Raw genomic sequence first — 16423 nt, 5'->3', positions numbered from 1 at the left:
ACTGGGCAGGGGGTGAGGGAGGGGGAGGCTTGTTAGAATTCTACCAGTCAAATCCATCAACGCCAGCCAGTGCAACATTCTCACTTCACAGATGGGGGAAACTGAGGCCCATGGAAGACACACACAAAATTATCTAAAAAGTCATGACAAGAAACATACAGAACTCTATTCTGGTCTCCAAAATCCCTGACTAAAGCCTGCACCTAGCCTGTGTTTCCTTCCACCTCTTGGTATGAGTAGCCAGCCATAAGATTGTTTTTCAGAGGAGGAAAAAGCCCATGGTGCTAGTGAGAGAATCCCTTGACCATTATGGAGGTCTCTCATTCACAGAAAACCTCAGAGAGCTTACCTGGAGGGTACTGGCATGGTGACTCAGGGTCTTTGAAGACTCGCAGGGGGCAGGATTGGCCAACAAATGACTAGTATTTTCTATCCAAGCCTCTGTGCTCTTCAAAAGATCACTATATTCCTCCATCTTAATCGTGGCCTGGGAGAGAAATGCAGTACAAACTCAGATGGATTCTGGTTACAGGAGGTGAATGACTCCTGAATGAAGAAGCTAGCTGCTGTCAGTGATATGCCACGCCTTGAAGATCTCGTCCCCATGGCTGACAACACTAGACTTTGGTTCCAGGCTAACATGCTTCCACAATCCTGATCATGGGGGAAATGTATTAAGTTCTATGGGCCTCAACTAGTCTAGTTCACATTAACTTCTCTCTGGTAATGGCCTGTAGTTCTTCCTGCTCAGGACTTTGCCCTGTGATAGCCCACTTCCTTTAAGACTGGGATCCTATCCTTGATAGATGATACTCAGAACTCACCATACCACAGCAGCATTATTTAGAATGGAGTAGAGGGATTTTGTTCCCAAAGGGCAGCCTTTCCCAAGGCTCACTCCCTGCCTAGATTGCCTATGAATACCTATCTCTGCTCTTCATGTACCTATTTAATCTCAGCACTTGCCTGGCCTCCAGCAGTGCTCTGACTTCTGGCTTCTTGGTTCTGCTTATCCAATCAGACCTGTATCTCTACTGGAATTCTGTTTTCCTCAGTGCCCATATGTGAGCTTACCACACAGCATGAACTTCAGCAAATGTAGCTGGTAATTCAAAGAGAACTGGAGGCCTCTGAATTGTGTGTGTGTGTGTGTGTTTCTTTTTGTCTCAGTCCTGGGGCTTGACTCAGGGCCTGGGCACTACCCCTGAGATCTTCACCTCAAGGCTAATGCTCTACTACTTTGAGCCACAGCTTTACTTCTAGTTTTCTGGTAGTTAGTTGAAAATAAGAGTCTCACAGACTTTCCTGCCTGGGCTGGCTTTGAACTGGAATCCTCAGATCTCAGCCTCCTGAGTAGCTAGGATTACAGGCATAACCCACCAGCACCCAGCTTTGTTCGTTTTTGGTTTCAACCTATCTCTGAACAGCTATTGCAGTCTCACCTTATTTAACTGAGAGGTTCTGGTTTCTGCTCTTTGTGATACTTGCTGGTACTGCTGGAAAGGAATCATCAAGTTATCCATCCATTCTTGAGCTTGACCCGGGTCCTGTTCAACAATGTCCTGAACTTCAGAATCCAGCTCATTTAGCTTGGCATGCCAGAGATCCAGCTCATCCCACATTTTCTGGAGAAGGAAATTGTAAGTTGACTTAAGTGAAGATGCCATGGTAGATGACGTAATGACCTTGTTCTTACAAAGTATTTGCATGAGGAAAAGCTACTTAAATAATATCTCAGGCATACTTGTTGAATTTGTATGCTGTAACTATTTGTAATCTAAACCAAAAGCCACTTTTTCTGAGTTCTTCTACCTGTAACAGGCAGAATCTGTTTCAGGAAAATTAGCTGCAAGGAAACAAAAGACCGGGACATTTTCTAGAGATTAATCACAACAAGTAAGGCCAATACTGTCCTAATTTCACAAAAAGTCATGAGATAAACATTTGGTTTTAAAGTGGGCTAATGAAAACTCTTCCCAATATAAGATCCTTTCTGTGGAAACCCTACTTCAGAGACTCTGAGGAGTCAAGCATGTGCCTACCCTGCAAAACTTTGAGACTCATTCTCCAATGTAAACCCTTCTCTCTCAGGCCCTGTGGGTGACTTCTCATCACCAATACTACAGATGTGGCTTAGGGTCTCAGAGATGCAAGTGAGTCTAAAGACCTCACCTTGGGATGATCAATTGAGGGTGGAATGGTGTGTGTGTGTGTGTGTGTGTGTGCAGTAGATCAGAGACTGCAGTTGCTGAGCTGAGTGACAGGAAGGCATTACCTTTTGGATTTCTTGAGCCATCTCCATGTTTTTGCTTTTCTGCTGCAGCAACTTTTCAACAAGCTGGAGCCCATGATTAATGTCCTCTATTTTCCTGCTCATTACGTAGGACGGTGAGCTCTTCAAGACTTCACTGCTGATCTGTTACATGAGAAAAGTCATGCTGGGCTTACCAAGGATTTCTGTTCTCCATTCCCCAGGATCAAACAACAAAACCAGTACTTGCAAAAACTTGGAAGGTCTGAAGAAAATAATTGCACATCATACCAGCAAATGCATTCATGACAGGGTAGATCACTAGCTATGGAATGGCAATGTGTTTACCTGATCTTTTAAATGTCATCTATACATTAATTAATTTTAAGAAAATACAATTCATACTGGATGCTGATGGCTCATTCCTATAATCCTCATTACTCAGAAAACTGAGATCTGAGGATTGAGGTTCAAAGCCAGCCAGGGCAGGAAAGCCTGTAAGATTCATTGCCAATTAATGGCCAGAAACAGCTGAAAGTAGAGGTAGGGCTTAACTGGTAGAGTGCTATCCTTGAGCAAAAGAGCTCTACCACTTAAGCCACAGTACCACTTCTGGTTTTTTTCTAGTGGTTTATTGAAGATAAGAGTCTCATGGACTTTCCTGCTCGGGCTGGCTTTGAACAATGATCCTCAGATCTCAGGTTCCTGAGTAGCTAGGAATGCAGGTGTGAGCCACCGGTGCCTGGCCTTGTCTATTTTAATAAAACCAAACTTATTCTCAAGGCAGCTTAAAAGCAAGATTTCCACCTTAATATTCATTTGCATAAAACAATCTCCTCAAAGTGGATATTTTCTAAGATGGAGACACTTTAATTTTTCTATATGACTGTTTCTAGTATGTGTTTTCCTTGCAATCAAAAATCTAGCTGCTCATGGTAGAATATCAGCCTTGAGCAAAGAAGAAATCTAGCTGCAGGCAATGTAATTTTTTTTATCTAGGTGATTTCCTTAAGAAAATTACTTGTGCTAGGAAAGACAATAAATGAATGGTGAATGTCTCATGTTCCTAAATGCCCGATTCATTTCTGTTCTTGTTTTCTGAAGCTGTGACGATAAGGCAATGTCCAAGTAGCCAACAAATACCAACTAATATTATATGCTTTTGCCTAATACTTTAATCTGTACCACATTAATATGACCAATGAGACTAAAACTATCCCATGAAGGCAAGTATACAGATGCAGAAACTGAAACCCAGGCTGAATGACATGTAGAGGTCACACAAGGTTGCGGCTAGACTTTCCAAAAAGTCTTCAAATCTCCAGACTCTATCCCAGGCTCTATTCACCACTGGCAGCTAATACGTTTGGAATCAGGTTTTTATTCCACAGAGTATACTATAATCATGATGATTACTTTTAAAACTCTTATTTTGATCCTATATGATTTTATTCCTTCTGGCTATGTAACAAATGATCACAAAAGGAAGTTGTCTGATATTTTTGGAAAGTATTCTCCTGGAAGAAACATACTATTTAGATACATGGCGAACATGACATGATACAGGAAATAAGGAACTTGGAATAATTCACAAGTTAACAAAGCTTCAATTTTTTTTTGTTTGGTTTTTGCCAGTACTAAGGCTTGAAACTCAAGGTCACCTACTCTCTCTTGGCTATTTCTGTTCAAGGCTAGAGCTCAACCATTTAAGCTATACCTCCATTTTGGCTTTTTGCTAGTTAGTTAGAAGTAAGAGTCTTATGGGCTTTTTTTGCCTATGCTTGCTTTGAATTTCAGTGTTCTGAGTACCTAGGCTTGTAGGCATGAGCCACAACACCCTGCTCAATCTTGAATTTCAAAGACTGATTTTTATTTTATTAACTTACTTTGCAGGGATTTTTACATAAAATACTCATGAGAATAACCTTTCATTTCTCTAAAAGCATTTATCTGTCTCTTAAAATAAAACCAATAGTAGATAATCCTTGTGAAAGTATCTAACAGGTTATCTTGTACATTAAACCAAAATGATTTTTTATAAACAGGTATTAGGAAGTTACATACTTTTTACTTGGGTTCCATTTTTCCTCAGAAAACCTGTCCATGCTAAGCTACTATGTCTCTGGTCCTATAAGACCTTCCACCATGTCACTGAAACGGGCCACACAGATAGAAACATTTGTCTATGTGTGCTTATGTTTTAGTAACATCGTCATCAGACAGGTACTATATGCTAAGTACTATTCCGAATGTACTATTTGTTAACACTATTCCCAATGAGTTGTACATTTTTTTATTCTTACTACCCTTGGATGTCATTTCAAAGAGTTTTGGGCGGAATACATTTTTAAGTCCAAGTATTATTAACTTCTAAAGCTTTTAAGAAATTGTATAGTAAATGACAATAAGACAACAATAAGCCAAGTAAAATACACAAACTACTGTCAAACACAAAAGAAAAACTAAGCACCTCCACCAAAAAAAACTACAAATGATCTAATATTCTGTTATCGAGACTCCTTCTTTCAAGCATCTTCCCCTCCGTATACACAAACTGTTCATTTTAACCAAATTTGATCATAACCAGCTGAAGCTGAAATCAGCGTAGTTGAAAATGTGACATAAAAGCGTATTTTTCTCCTGTGTAATCATCTGGCCCGATCAGCACTAACCTGCATTCATACATTAGTATTACCTTCTCATCCAGGTCTTCGAGAGCTTTTCTGCACTCCTCCACTTGGGAATCCATCTCTGCAGGGACTATGGTGTACATTTCAGAATACTTGATTCGCAGCTTTTCCATAATGTTCTCCAAAGACAGCTTCCCTCTCTTAAGAATGCTCTGAAGCTCCTAAAAAAAATATCCAAAGACTTTCAACGCTCCTAGTACTGGAGGTAAGGAGGGGAAGTTTTGCTCTAAAAAGCCAGAGCAGCTTTCCAGCCTCAAGATTTAAGTGAGCAAACTTTGAATGACACAAGCTGAGAGAGCTCAGCCTGGTCAGATGATGCCTCCTAATTTGTAAGAATTAAAACTTGATATCTCTTCATAGTGTCAGATCATTGTGGCAAAAAGATATTACAACATCACCTGCTTCTAAAGTACCTCTAGGATTTAACTGGATCTCACTTGCAGTCCTGATCTAAAAGGCTACAAGTAGCAAAAGTTTCAAAGAAGTTCTTTTGGTGTTGTTATTAATTGTTGCGATTTTTACTTCCTACATTATCATCACAATGAGTCAAGGCTACTAAAAGCCCCCAGCTTGAAGGAAAAGTGTCTGTTTCATGTAATTAGACAGCTCAGCAGAGCCCCAATTCTTTCTAAAAGGGAGGGTTCCAGTTCCACCCAAAGAATGCCCGCTAGAGGAGATAAAAGAAACCAGAACAAATAGTCCATTGGTTGTGGCCTAGAAACAAAATCCAATCTCTGTTCTCCTGCAGTAATTACAAAGGAGAAACTCATTTGTTTAGGACTTTCCCAAAGATCAAGTGGAAAAATACTTCTTGACTTCACTCTGGCTCTTGGGTTGTTTAGTTTTTACAGTTACTGCTGAGTACCACTGTTTGTGCTGTGAGGCAGTGAATCAGAGCCCTGAAGGACGGTTCTAATTTAACCAGACTTGTTCTTCATTCTCAGCAGTGGGGGGGTTAAAGAGTAGTGACATCTGGACACAGGTGGGCTGGAGGTCTGGGTATCTGAGCTACAGAGACATCTGTCCCATAAAGAATGGTTCCAGGAGTGAAGAGAGTAAGTTCCCTAGTTCCCTTCCTCGCCCCCCCTTCTATCTCCCCCCCCCCTCTCTTTTTCTGCTGATCCTGAGACTTGAACCCAAGAGTCTGGATTCTGTCCCTGAGCTTTTGTGCTCAAGGCTAACAATCTACCACTTGAGTCACAGCTCCACTTGGACTTTTTTTTTTTTTGTAGTTAACTGGAGATTAGTCTCATAGATTTTCTTGTCCAGGCTGGCTTCATACCATGATCCTCCTATCTCAGCCTCCTAAGTAGATAGGATTACAAGTGTGAGCCACCAGCACACAGCTATTTTCTTTTTCTTTAGGCAATACTGGGGTTTGAACTCAAGGCCTCATGCTTGCTAAGCAGATGCTTTACCAATTAAACTCTTTTGCTCCATCCCTCCCTTGCCCCTCACCACTCTTTTTTAGTACTTGGAACTAATCGCAGGACCTCCCACTTTCTAGACAGGTGCTCTACCACTTGAGCCAAGCCTCAGCTCTTTTTGCTTTGTTTTTTTCCAGATAGGGTCTCTCTTGATTTTTGCCCTTGTCAGGCCGGGACCTGGATCCCTTAACCATGCTTCCTGAGAAGGCTGGGATTACAGTCAAGGATCACACACCCAAGTTCCCTTTTTAAGCATTAATGCCCACAAGTTCTGGTTTATAATGGCTTGTCACTTGAATAAACTTCTGAAAATCCCATTTGGTTGTCACTACTGGATGGCAGTAAGAGGTCATTCTGAAGACAGTTCTCTGACTTTGACAGAGGCACAGCATCACTTACTTTCTAGGAAAGGAGTGAGGAGTGGTGTCTCCCATGCTATCCAAGAGTAGTGCGAGGCCCCTACCCACCAAACATGCTCAAAGATGGTCTCATCTCTGCCCTCAACTGTTCTCTGCTCTCCACCCACCCTCCTCTTCTCCCCTACCTCTCCGCACACCATCCAGAGGGCCTCTGCCTTGCCTTCTTCTTCTTCGTCTCCACGTTCCCTCTGCCCCCAAATACTTTAAATATGAGGCAGGGTACCAGTGTCAGCCACATTCACGCATTCTCTCCTCACTCACCTCTACTTGTTCTGGCCTTTCTGGATGGTCTACGGGTGCCATGTTTTGGAAAGAAGCTGTAGTCTGTTGAAATAAACTCTTCAAAGCAATTATTTCCCTTGCGAAGGACTGTCTTTCTTGGATTTCAGTCTGTACCAGTTCCTTGTTTTGTAGAACTTTCTGTAAAAGTCTAAAATACAGCATCAAAATATAATTGTCTTGGAGAATGAAGCAAGGGGGGACAGTGTTCAGGAAGTGTTGCACTCATAACCTGACTTAGGGAATTGAAATCCCTGAGTACAATTACATAATAATAATAATATGCAATCAGCAGTTCCTATAATTCCATCTAACACTTCTCCAAATTTAAATCCTAACTCCCCTCTTTCACACTTGACATTCGAATCATCATCTCTGTCCTCTAGTTTGTTCCATGTAGTCCTTGATCTGAAATGGAAGAGGTGTGCTTGGAGTCAATGAGAGGCTCTAGCTTTTTTCTCTGCCACTGACCCCATTTGTTATGGATATAATATATCAAACACTGGTAATGGGAAAGGTGTATAAAAATCTTTCCAAGAACTATTTGCTATCTGTGATGTAATATAATAAGAAATGTGTATCTATGTATATTTCTTATACCACACACACACATACACACACACACACACACACATACCTTATGTATGTGTACACACACAGAGATACACACACAGAGTCTCTGCCCTGGTGGCTGAGCCAGAACTCCTAAGGCTCATATAAAAAGGGGTGCAAGGAGAATTGCTTTAATGTTATTCTGCTGCCCTGGTTCCTGACATAGAACTCTATGGACCTTTGTCATTTCCTGAATGATAAGATCATCTGTTCTAACAAAGTGGCTCATAGTAGGCTCCCCAAAAGCATCAGAATGAGGACTGGTTGCCAAGGGAGACAGCCAGGTGACTAGACTGGCATTCTACCACTTGAACCATGCCTCTAGCCCCTTATTGTATCTTTTTTCCCCTTATTGCATCTTTTATTAATAAGCCAGTGTATGTGTTTCTTCTGTGAGCCACTCTAGCAAATTAACTGAACCCAGCAGCCATTTGTTGTGAAATATAGGTAACAATTTGCAACCTGGGACTGAGGGTGGCCTGTGGGACTAAGCCCTCAAAATGTGGAAGTTAAGCTATCTCCTGATGGTATCAGAAATGAACTACCAAAATCCCAGCTGGAGAACTACTTGACCTCTACTCCGTGAAATCAGTGAGTTTAGTCAATGTGCTAGAAAAAAAACCTAGTTTTTTCTTCAGAGCATTTCTAGCCATAGAACTATTAAGTCTATTGACTCAACCTTTCTACTTGTTGTCTTTCTCAATCACTTCGTCACATATGGAAATAAGAGATTGGACATAAGAATAAATCTCATCGACAGAACATAATTACACATAAAGGTTTTTTTTTTTACTTTTACTAGTACAAGGGCTTGCACTCAGGCTCTTACGCTCTCAATTGCCCTTTTCTCTCAAGGCTGGAGCTCTACCACTTGAATCATACCTCCACCTTTGGCTTTTTGCTGGTTAATTGGAGATAAAGAGCCTCACAGTTCAGTCTTTTCTGCATCGACTAGTTTTTTTTTTTTTGGGTCCGGTCGTGGGGCCTGAACTCTGGGCCTGGGCGCTGTCCCTCAGCTCTTCAGCTCAAGGCTATCGCTCTACCACTTGAGCCACAGCACCACTTCCGGCTTTTTTTTTCTTTTTGCTTATGTGGTGCTGAGGAATCGAACCCAGGGCCTCAGGCATTCAAGGCAAGCACTCTACCACTGAGCCACCTTCCCAGCCCCTGCATCGACTAGTTTTGAAACAGAATTCTCGGGCCTCAACCTGAGTAGCTAGGATTTATAGACATAAGCTACATATGACAGAATACTATAGAGATTTTGTTTTCCAGTCCTGGGGCTTGAACTCAGGGCCTGGGCACTCACTGTCCCTGAGCTTCTTTTGCTCAAGGCTAGCACTCTACCACTTGAGCAACAGTATCACCTCCAGCCTTTTCTGTTTATGTGGTACTGAGGAACAGAACCTGGCGCTTCATGCATGCTAGGCAAGCAGTACCACTGAGCCCATTCTCAGTCCTATAGAGATATTCTTAAATTAATATATAATGGCATAGTTAAAAGACAAGATATACTGATCAAGTGTTCATATAACAAAAAGCAGTGTACTATAATCCAAATTTAGTTAAAATTGTAGTAAAATATGAGAAAAGCATATCAGTGACGGTTAAATGGAGATTCAAAGTGGATTTTTTATATTAACTTTATACTTTTCCCCATTTTTAAAAATTTCCTATAATTACAAGCAGTCCTAAAATATCTGAAACAAAAAGAAATGACACTTAGGAATATCAAGATGAAAAATGTATATTGTTTTATTTATAATTATTAATTTTTCTAGCTCTTTGTTTTTTTTTTTTGTCAGTCATGGGGCTTGAACTCTGGGCCTGGGCGCTGTCCCTGCGCTCGCGCTGTCCCTGTGCTCTTCAGCTCAAGGCGAGTGCTCTACCACTTGAGCCACAGCACTACTTCCGGTTTTCTAGTGGTTTAGTGGAGATAAGAGTCTCATGGACTTTCCTGCTTGGGCTGGCTTTGAACCAGGATCCTCAGATCTCAGCCTCTTGAGTAGCTAGGATTACATGCGTGAGCCACCAGCGCCTGGCTTCTTTTTTTGTTTTTTACTCAATTCTGTAGTATTGTTATTATTCTAAGCTTTTTGTGTGTGTGCTAGTCCTGAGGCCTGAACTCAGGGCCTGGGCACTGTCCCTGAGCTCTTTTGTGCTCAAGGCTAGCACTCAAGCCATAGTTCTACTTCTGGCTTTTTAATGGTTAATTGGAGATAAGAGTCTCACAGACTCTTATCTGGTCTGGCTTCAAATTGCAGTCCTCAGATCTCAGCCTCCTGAGTAGCTAGGAGCCACAAGTGCCTGGCTCTAAATTTTCTTTTAGCAAATCTGGTAATTTCTAAATTGTGAGTGGCAACTGTCAAATACAATCTCAATACTTCTTCATAAATCTTACCTGTCACACCGTTCTTGCATAAGCAAAATCTCTTGAAGAGCTGGGGTAGTTTCCACGGCCTCTGGGCCTTCTGGAACATTCTGGATATTCTTTATGCGCTGAAGAAGTAGGCTCAGGAATAGTTGCTGCTTCTCCACGCTCTCTTCGTACTGACACAGAGAATGCAGCAGCTCAGAAAGCTCCTCAGTGGTGACTGCCTCTTTTATTCTGGAAATTTCCGGGAGTTCTTCTGAAAGATTGTCTAAAATAATTGCTTCTCGTTCAATCTAGTTCAGTAAATAAATGAAGGAGGGCCGGAGAGGGAGGCCAGAGTAGGAGTGTGAGAGAGAAATGGAAGAGGGAGAGAGAACAAAAATGAGTGAAATACATGCTTATCATTTAGAACCTGAAACTTATCTGTTGGCAGCCATAATTTTTATGTTTGCTCACACTTTAAAGGTTTCAAAGGCCAGACACTAGTGTGTTCTCCTGCAGCTGAGAATATTAGCCACCATCATTGGAACGCCACAGCCCCTCCCAGTGACTGCTGATGCAGCCATGTGATTAAATTGAGGTGTGCTGTCATGGGCTGAGCAAAAGGCTACTGGATTATTCACCATGATTTATTCTCCCCTCTGGATTTCTGTTGGAGAAAGCAGCATTCATAGGACGCATACATGAGGTAGTTAGAATGAATGCTCCCGAACTGCTTCTAGTATTAGAGATGGGGGTGGCCACTCCTGGTTACAGGAAGTTTTCTACAGTTTTCTTTCCCTTCAATTCCAATCCCTGCTTACTCTGAAACTAAGCCAGGGACATCCTTACCAACCTGAAACCTACCAAAGGGAAAGTAGCTGAATTAGTGCACCAACTGCATAGGTATCAACCACTGTTATCAACCACTGCAGAACCCAGAAATAAAAAGAACTTAATACAACACAGATCTAGACATTAGGAATTCTACCAGTCTGCTGGGTCTTGGTGGCTCACACCTGTAATCCTTGCTACTCAGGAGGCTGAGACCTGAGGATTGCAGTTCGAAGCCAGCCTGGCAACAAAGTCCATGAGACTCATCTCCAGTTAACTACCAGAAAACCAGGAATGGCACTGTGGCTCAAAAAGAGATCAGGGGCAGCACCCAGGCCCCAAGTTCAACTCCTGTGACCGACAAAGAAGAAAAAATAATAATTCTACCATCCTGACCAGGTGCTAGCAGCTCATGTCTGTAATCCTAGCTAATCAGGAGGCTGAGGTCTGAGGATCTGGGTTAGAAGACAGGCTAGGCAGAGAAATTCAAACCTGAGAGACTCCTCCAATTAACTAGCTTAAAACAGGAAGTAGAAGTATGGCTCAAGTAGTAGAGTACCAGCCTTGAGAGAAAAATGCTAAGTGAGAGTGCAAGGCCCTGGGTTCAAGTCCCAGTATTGGTACATGAGTGTACGTGTGTTCATATGCATGCACACACAGAGTTTATCAGCCTTAAACTCAGAGTAGAGACAGAAAAAAATCTCTCAATCAGATAATTCTTCTGCCCATCTTCAAATCCTTTGAAGCTCCCTCAACTCAAGTTTAGTCATCCGCATCCCCGGTTTTCTACTGTACATTGAGACAGTCAGGCACCTGGCTATGTGGACATAACCGAGTACCTCTCCAGGTGACTACACTTACGATACTGACTGAAATGATGAGCAAGACCTTGGAAGTCCAATTAGATGTGACAGAGGGTGAGAAAGCAAAATCCTATGAAAATTCAGGAGCCAGGGCATTACATTCCCAAACACCCAACGATATGAGGAATGCCAGAGATTGTCTTCTAAGGCCAAGATCAAGTTGTTTAATGTTTTAACTCTACCACTAAAAAAAGATAAGAAGTACTGATGTGAGCAGAGGAAAAGAAAAGAATCCCAAATGCATTCTGCTTAGTGAAGAGAAACCAGAGAATACAGCCCCTATTTTTTGTGTGTTAGCCAATTTTTGTCAAATGTTTGTTTGAGTGTTTTAAACAAATGGGGTCGGAATTAATAAGATAACGATTGCCAATAGCGATACAGCAATATTGTGATAAGATAAAAAGAATAATAACTTAGAACCTGGATTTGCATTTGAATAACTGTCCTTCATAAATATTTACTACAAACAAGACAGTCTCAGTCCCAGAAGCTTACTGTTCAGTCTCTAAGTGAGACTCTTGTGGCATTAGTTTTTAAAAAATCGCTTAATGATCCTTTTCCCCATCTGCCAAACAGTAAAGTAATTATATTTACTTAGTAAGTCCAAGGCAAGGAGTCAATGAGATCATGTGTGAACTTGTTTACCACAGTGCAGGGGCTCAGTAAGTGGTACCATTATGGACAGGAGAGAAAGTGGTATTCGCAGCCCCACACAAAGTATAATTTACAAAATTCCTTGTGATTTGGAGATTCAAGATATTATTCACTGTTCAAGCTCCACTAGCACCGTTGACTCATTTTTAGGAATATCAAGTTCTAAGCATCTCAGTCCCAAAGCATGTGTGCTCTCTCTCCAATTAAGTAATGATGCATTACATTTCCATCTAAGGTAAACTCAGCAGAAACTTTGAAACCAATAGGAGACAAGTTTTCACTTAAAGTTGCGATGTGTAGCTCACATACACCTGGCCCTCTGGAAAGATCAGAGTAAGATAATTTCACATGATTTCCCATTTTCTTTCTGAATATATGCGATGCCTAAGTCCTAAGCCATGAATCAAGTGATGGACATTGCCCAGTTTTCAGAAAGAACACTGCATCTTATACTTTTAAGTTCATACTTAACAATTATAGCTAATTCTCATAGCTAACAAATGTAGTTAATTTCAAAATTAGTTGGTTATTATGTCCATTACTTAGTTCTAACCTTGAGGGTAATACATACATGAGACAGTTATTTTTAAGAGGGGTTATCATCACAATAAAGATTTTAAGGCTCAAATCCAAAAGTAGTCACCTATCTGACACCTACTCTCCAAAGCACTACTATGAAAGAAACTGAATACTGTTTTAAGACTTAAGTGATTTAGCTTTGGCTTAGAATGTATTATGTAATTCTTTTGACACAAAGAAATAATGCATTTGTTAAGCAGATGTTACTCTAAATTTAAAGCTCCATAAACTGAGACCAAATGGCTGGTAGAAGGCAGTTCAGGAAAGAAATGAGCAAGCATTGAACAACTCTCTAGGCCTGGTATTTTTTTCACATGTTGTCCCTAGCATGCAACTTTGAGAAAAAATGATGCTGTTCCTACATCTGCAGTTGCAGAAGCAGGAAGTGTGAGAGCTTGGGCTAGGCTAACACTAGAGAAGCTGAGACTTTGGCCCAAGGTCACACAACTAGGGCTCTGAACACAGGTGAGTCTGACTTAGAACTTAAGAAAGGTCTCCCTGGTCTCCCACAGGAGCACACATCAGGGTTAGAGCTTTATCACACAGAATCTTCTGGTTGGTTAGTCTACCCTCAGATGGATGGAGTAAATTCCATACATGCATACCTATGAATATTAAACATATTTGATTGTCTTGGAAACATTGATCCAGCTGTCTTTGTTTACCTATGAGAATAGAGATAATGAATTGTTTTTTTTAAAATGTCAGTTCTGGGGATTGAACTCAAGACCTGGTCACTGTCATTAAACATTTTTGCTCAAGGCTAGTGCTCTACCTCTTGAGCCATAACTGTACTGCTGGCTTTTCAGTAGAGATAAGAGTTTCATAACTTTCCTGTCTAGGCTGGTTTGGAACTGTGATATTAAGATCTCAGCTTCCAGAGTTGCTAGGATTACAGGCATGAGCCACCATCCAACAAAATATGGATGACATATATTTCCCATTTCATGGCTATTAGGGGAAAGAGAATGAATTCTCTAATACTTCAACTATCATTTAATCATAGAGTTTCTGCACACATGCAGAAAACTGAGGCTAATGAGGAGGACAGGTAGCTAGCCACACAAGTTTAGCACAGAGCACAGCTGCGCCCGAATGACCGCTACATAAGACCTGGCCTCTGTAAGCAATGTGTGTGCACTGTTCACAAGTGATTGGTTGTAGATTTGTTTCATATAGGAACAAAGTTATAAACCTAATGCAACAAGCCTTGTCTGGGAACCACAGGGTTTGAGTGAGGATAATGAAGTACTCACTTCCTTACTGATGAATTTCCACTCCTGCTTCAGTTCTTCACTCCACCTCTCCCATGCCCTGGCAGCTTCCAGCAAACTCAGCCAATCATCCCACAGAGCTGATGCACCTCCGAGTACTCGCATAGCACTGCTTTCCGTGCACCTGCACCCCAATTGTCTGACCAGCTGCCGAAGTTTCACCAGCTCTTCTCTGGTTCCAATGAGACTTGACACCAAGGCCTTAAGGCAGAAAGGAAAGAAAGGGAGAAAAGAATATAACATCTCTGATCTGGCCCGTAATCCCAGCTACTCAGGAGGCTGAGATCTGAGAACTGTGGTTCTAAGTCAATCAGGGCAGGAAGTTCTGTGAGATTCTTATCTCCAATTAACCACCAAAAAGTGGAGCTGTGGCTCAAGTAGTAGAGTGCCAGCCTTGAGTAGAAAAGCTAAGAGACAGCATTCAAGCCCTGAGCTCAAGCCCCAGAACTGGGGAAAAAAATTGAAATAGTAAGAGTGTCTCTGATTTATTCTGGAACTTAAAAAATATATTAAATTTGAGACATTAAATGATTTTCATCCTCTACAAATATTCCATGATCCATTCCTCATCCATTTGTAAGCCAATTTGAGCCAGATGAGAATTATGTATGCATTAAATTCTTCATGTATTTGGGACTGAAGGGACAAGACCCAGAAACTAAATTTTCTAATAAGACTATATTATCAAATGTAAATATTCTTCAAGTACATTTTGTGACATTTTACTAGGTAGTTCATCTGTACAATATCAACTGTATCAACTACCAATACAACATTTAGGATTGTTTTGTTTGCTTAGCTCCTATTTTAATTTCTTGTGGATAGTAAGTACATTTGATTTTGAATGTCTCATCTAAACCCTAATAACATGCTAGGTATGATGATGCATGCCTGTAATCCAAGTACTTGGGCAGCTAAGACAAGAGGATCACAAGTTTGAGGCTAGCCTTGGCTACATGAGAAACTCTGTCTCAAAGAATAAATCTATAAGTAAAAAACCAGGATAAATATGAATTAATATTTATTATGAATTTTATTTATATTATTTTATTGCAATACTATGGTCCCATAGATTCAAATAAAAGAAGGAAACAAAACTCAAATTGGTAGGTGGGCTAGGGATGTAGTTAGTGACAGGGTGCTTGCCTATCATGGATGAGGCCCTCGGTTCAAACTCCAACACTGCAAAAATAAATAAAATTGCTTGCTAACAGGGTACAAGAAGGGATGGAAAAGCCGGGTGCTGGTGGTTCACGCCTGTAATCCTAGCTACTCAGGAAGTTGAGATCTGAGGATCACAGTTCAAAGCCAGCCCGTGCAGGAAACTCCATGAGACTCATCTCCAATAAGCCACCAGAAAACTGGAAGTGGTACTGTGGCTCAAGTTAGTAGAGCGCCCGTCTTGAGCTGAAGGAGAGCACCCAGGCCCGGAGTTCAAGCCCCACGACTGACAAAAAAAAAAAAGAGGATGGAAAGAAATTCAGAGCTGTGGATACTGCCACTGTCCCTGCAAATGCTGGGGAAGGAAAGGCTTCGACAAGCTACAAGATGCTGTTAGGGGAGTGTGGAGTTGTGAATCCAGAGCTGTGGCTTTGCCCACCCACCCTCCCATCAAACCCCTGTGTGGACTAAGTGATTTTCCTGGGTGTTTAAAGATTTCCGTCGGTTGTAACGGAGCCACCTTCTCTGCTGCCTCTACTTGCCTGTTGTACAGACTGACAGTCACAGTTACCGTTACCTTGCTCTGTTCCAAAAGAGCTAAGGCTTCCTTGTAGGAACCGGGCAACTGGGCCATGGACTGCCCCAGAGTGGTCTCCGCCTTCCTGAGGTTAGTGTGCAGCTCCTCCTTCATTTTTTGGTAGCATCTGTAATTCTCCAGACACCTGATAAGGCAGTTAGTAGAATAGGACACTGAGTTTTGTGGGACACCAATAAATGCTGAACTTTCCAGAATCAATTCTCCCTCACTTAACTCTTTCAAAAGGATATGATTCACTTTCTTTTATTATTTCTTTCCCCCTCTGTAAAGCATTTCTATATTGTTGTGGACTATCTATCTCCAAGGAGAACTGTGAATGGCTTCCAGTGTGAATTTGAATAGGCAGACAGAATGGACCTCAAAACACAAAATTAGAGGGGTTTTCCTTTCCTTTTTTTTTTTAAATGAAGTCTCTTTACTCAAGCAAAC

The 16423-nt window shown here is 41.4% G+C and overlaps 1 protein-coding gene across 1 annotated transcript in view; it reads right to left on the bottom strand.

The window, feature by feature from the left end:
- Window positions 1-16423, bottom strand: part of Syne2 (spectrin repeat containing nuclear envelope protein 2) — a 259939-nt gene that overhangs the window by 117362 nt on the left and 126154 nt on the right. Inside the window, 8 exon segments of the mRNA XM_042682550.1 lie at window positions 350-487; window positions 1443-1625; window positions 2276-2416; window positions 4947-5102; window positions 7049-7217; window positions 10080-10345; window positions 14218-14436; window positions 15974-16118. Coding sequence (XP_042538484.1) covers window positions 350-487; window positions 1443-1625; window positions 2276-2416; window positions 4947-5102; window positions 7049-7217; window positions 10080-10345; window positions 14218-14436; window positions 15974-16118 — 1417 coding nt within the window.

This window comes from Dipodomys spectabilis, unplaced genomic scaffold, assembly GCF_019054845.1.
Source record: "Dipodomys spectabilis isolate Male_0828 unplaced genomic scaffold, ASM1905484v1 ptg000073l, whole genome shotgun sequence".
Lineage (NCBI taxonomy): Eukaryota > Metazoa > Chordata > Mammalia > Rodentia > Heteromyidae > Dipodomys > Dipodomys spectabilis.
Note: the sequence above shows the minus strand (reverse complement) of the source record. Positions and strands in the feature narration are given on the sequence as shown.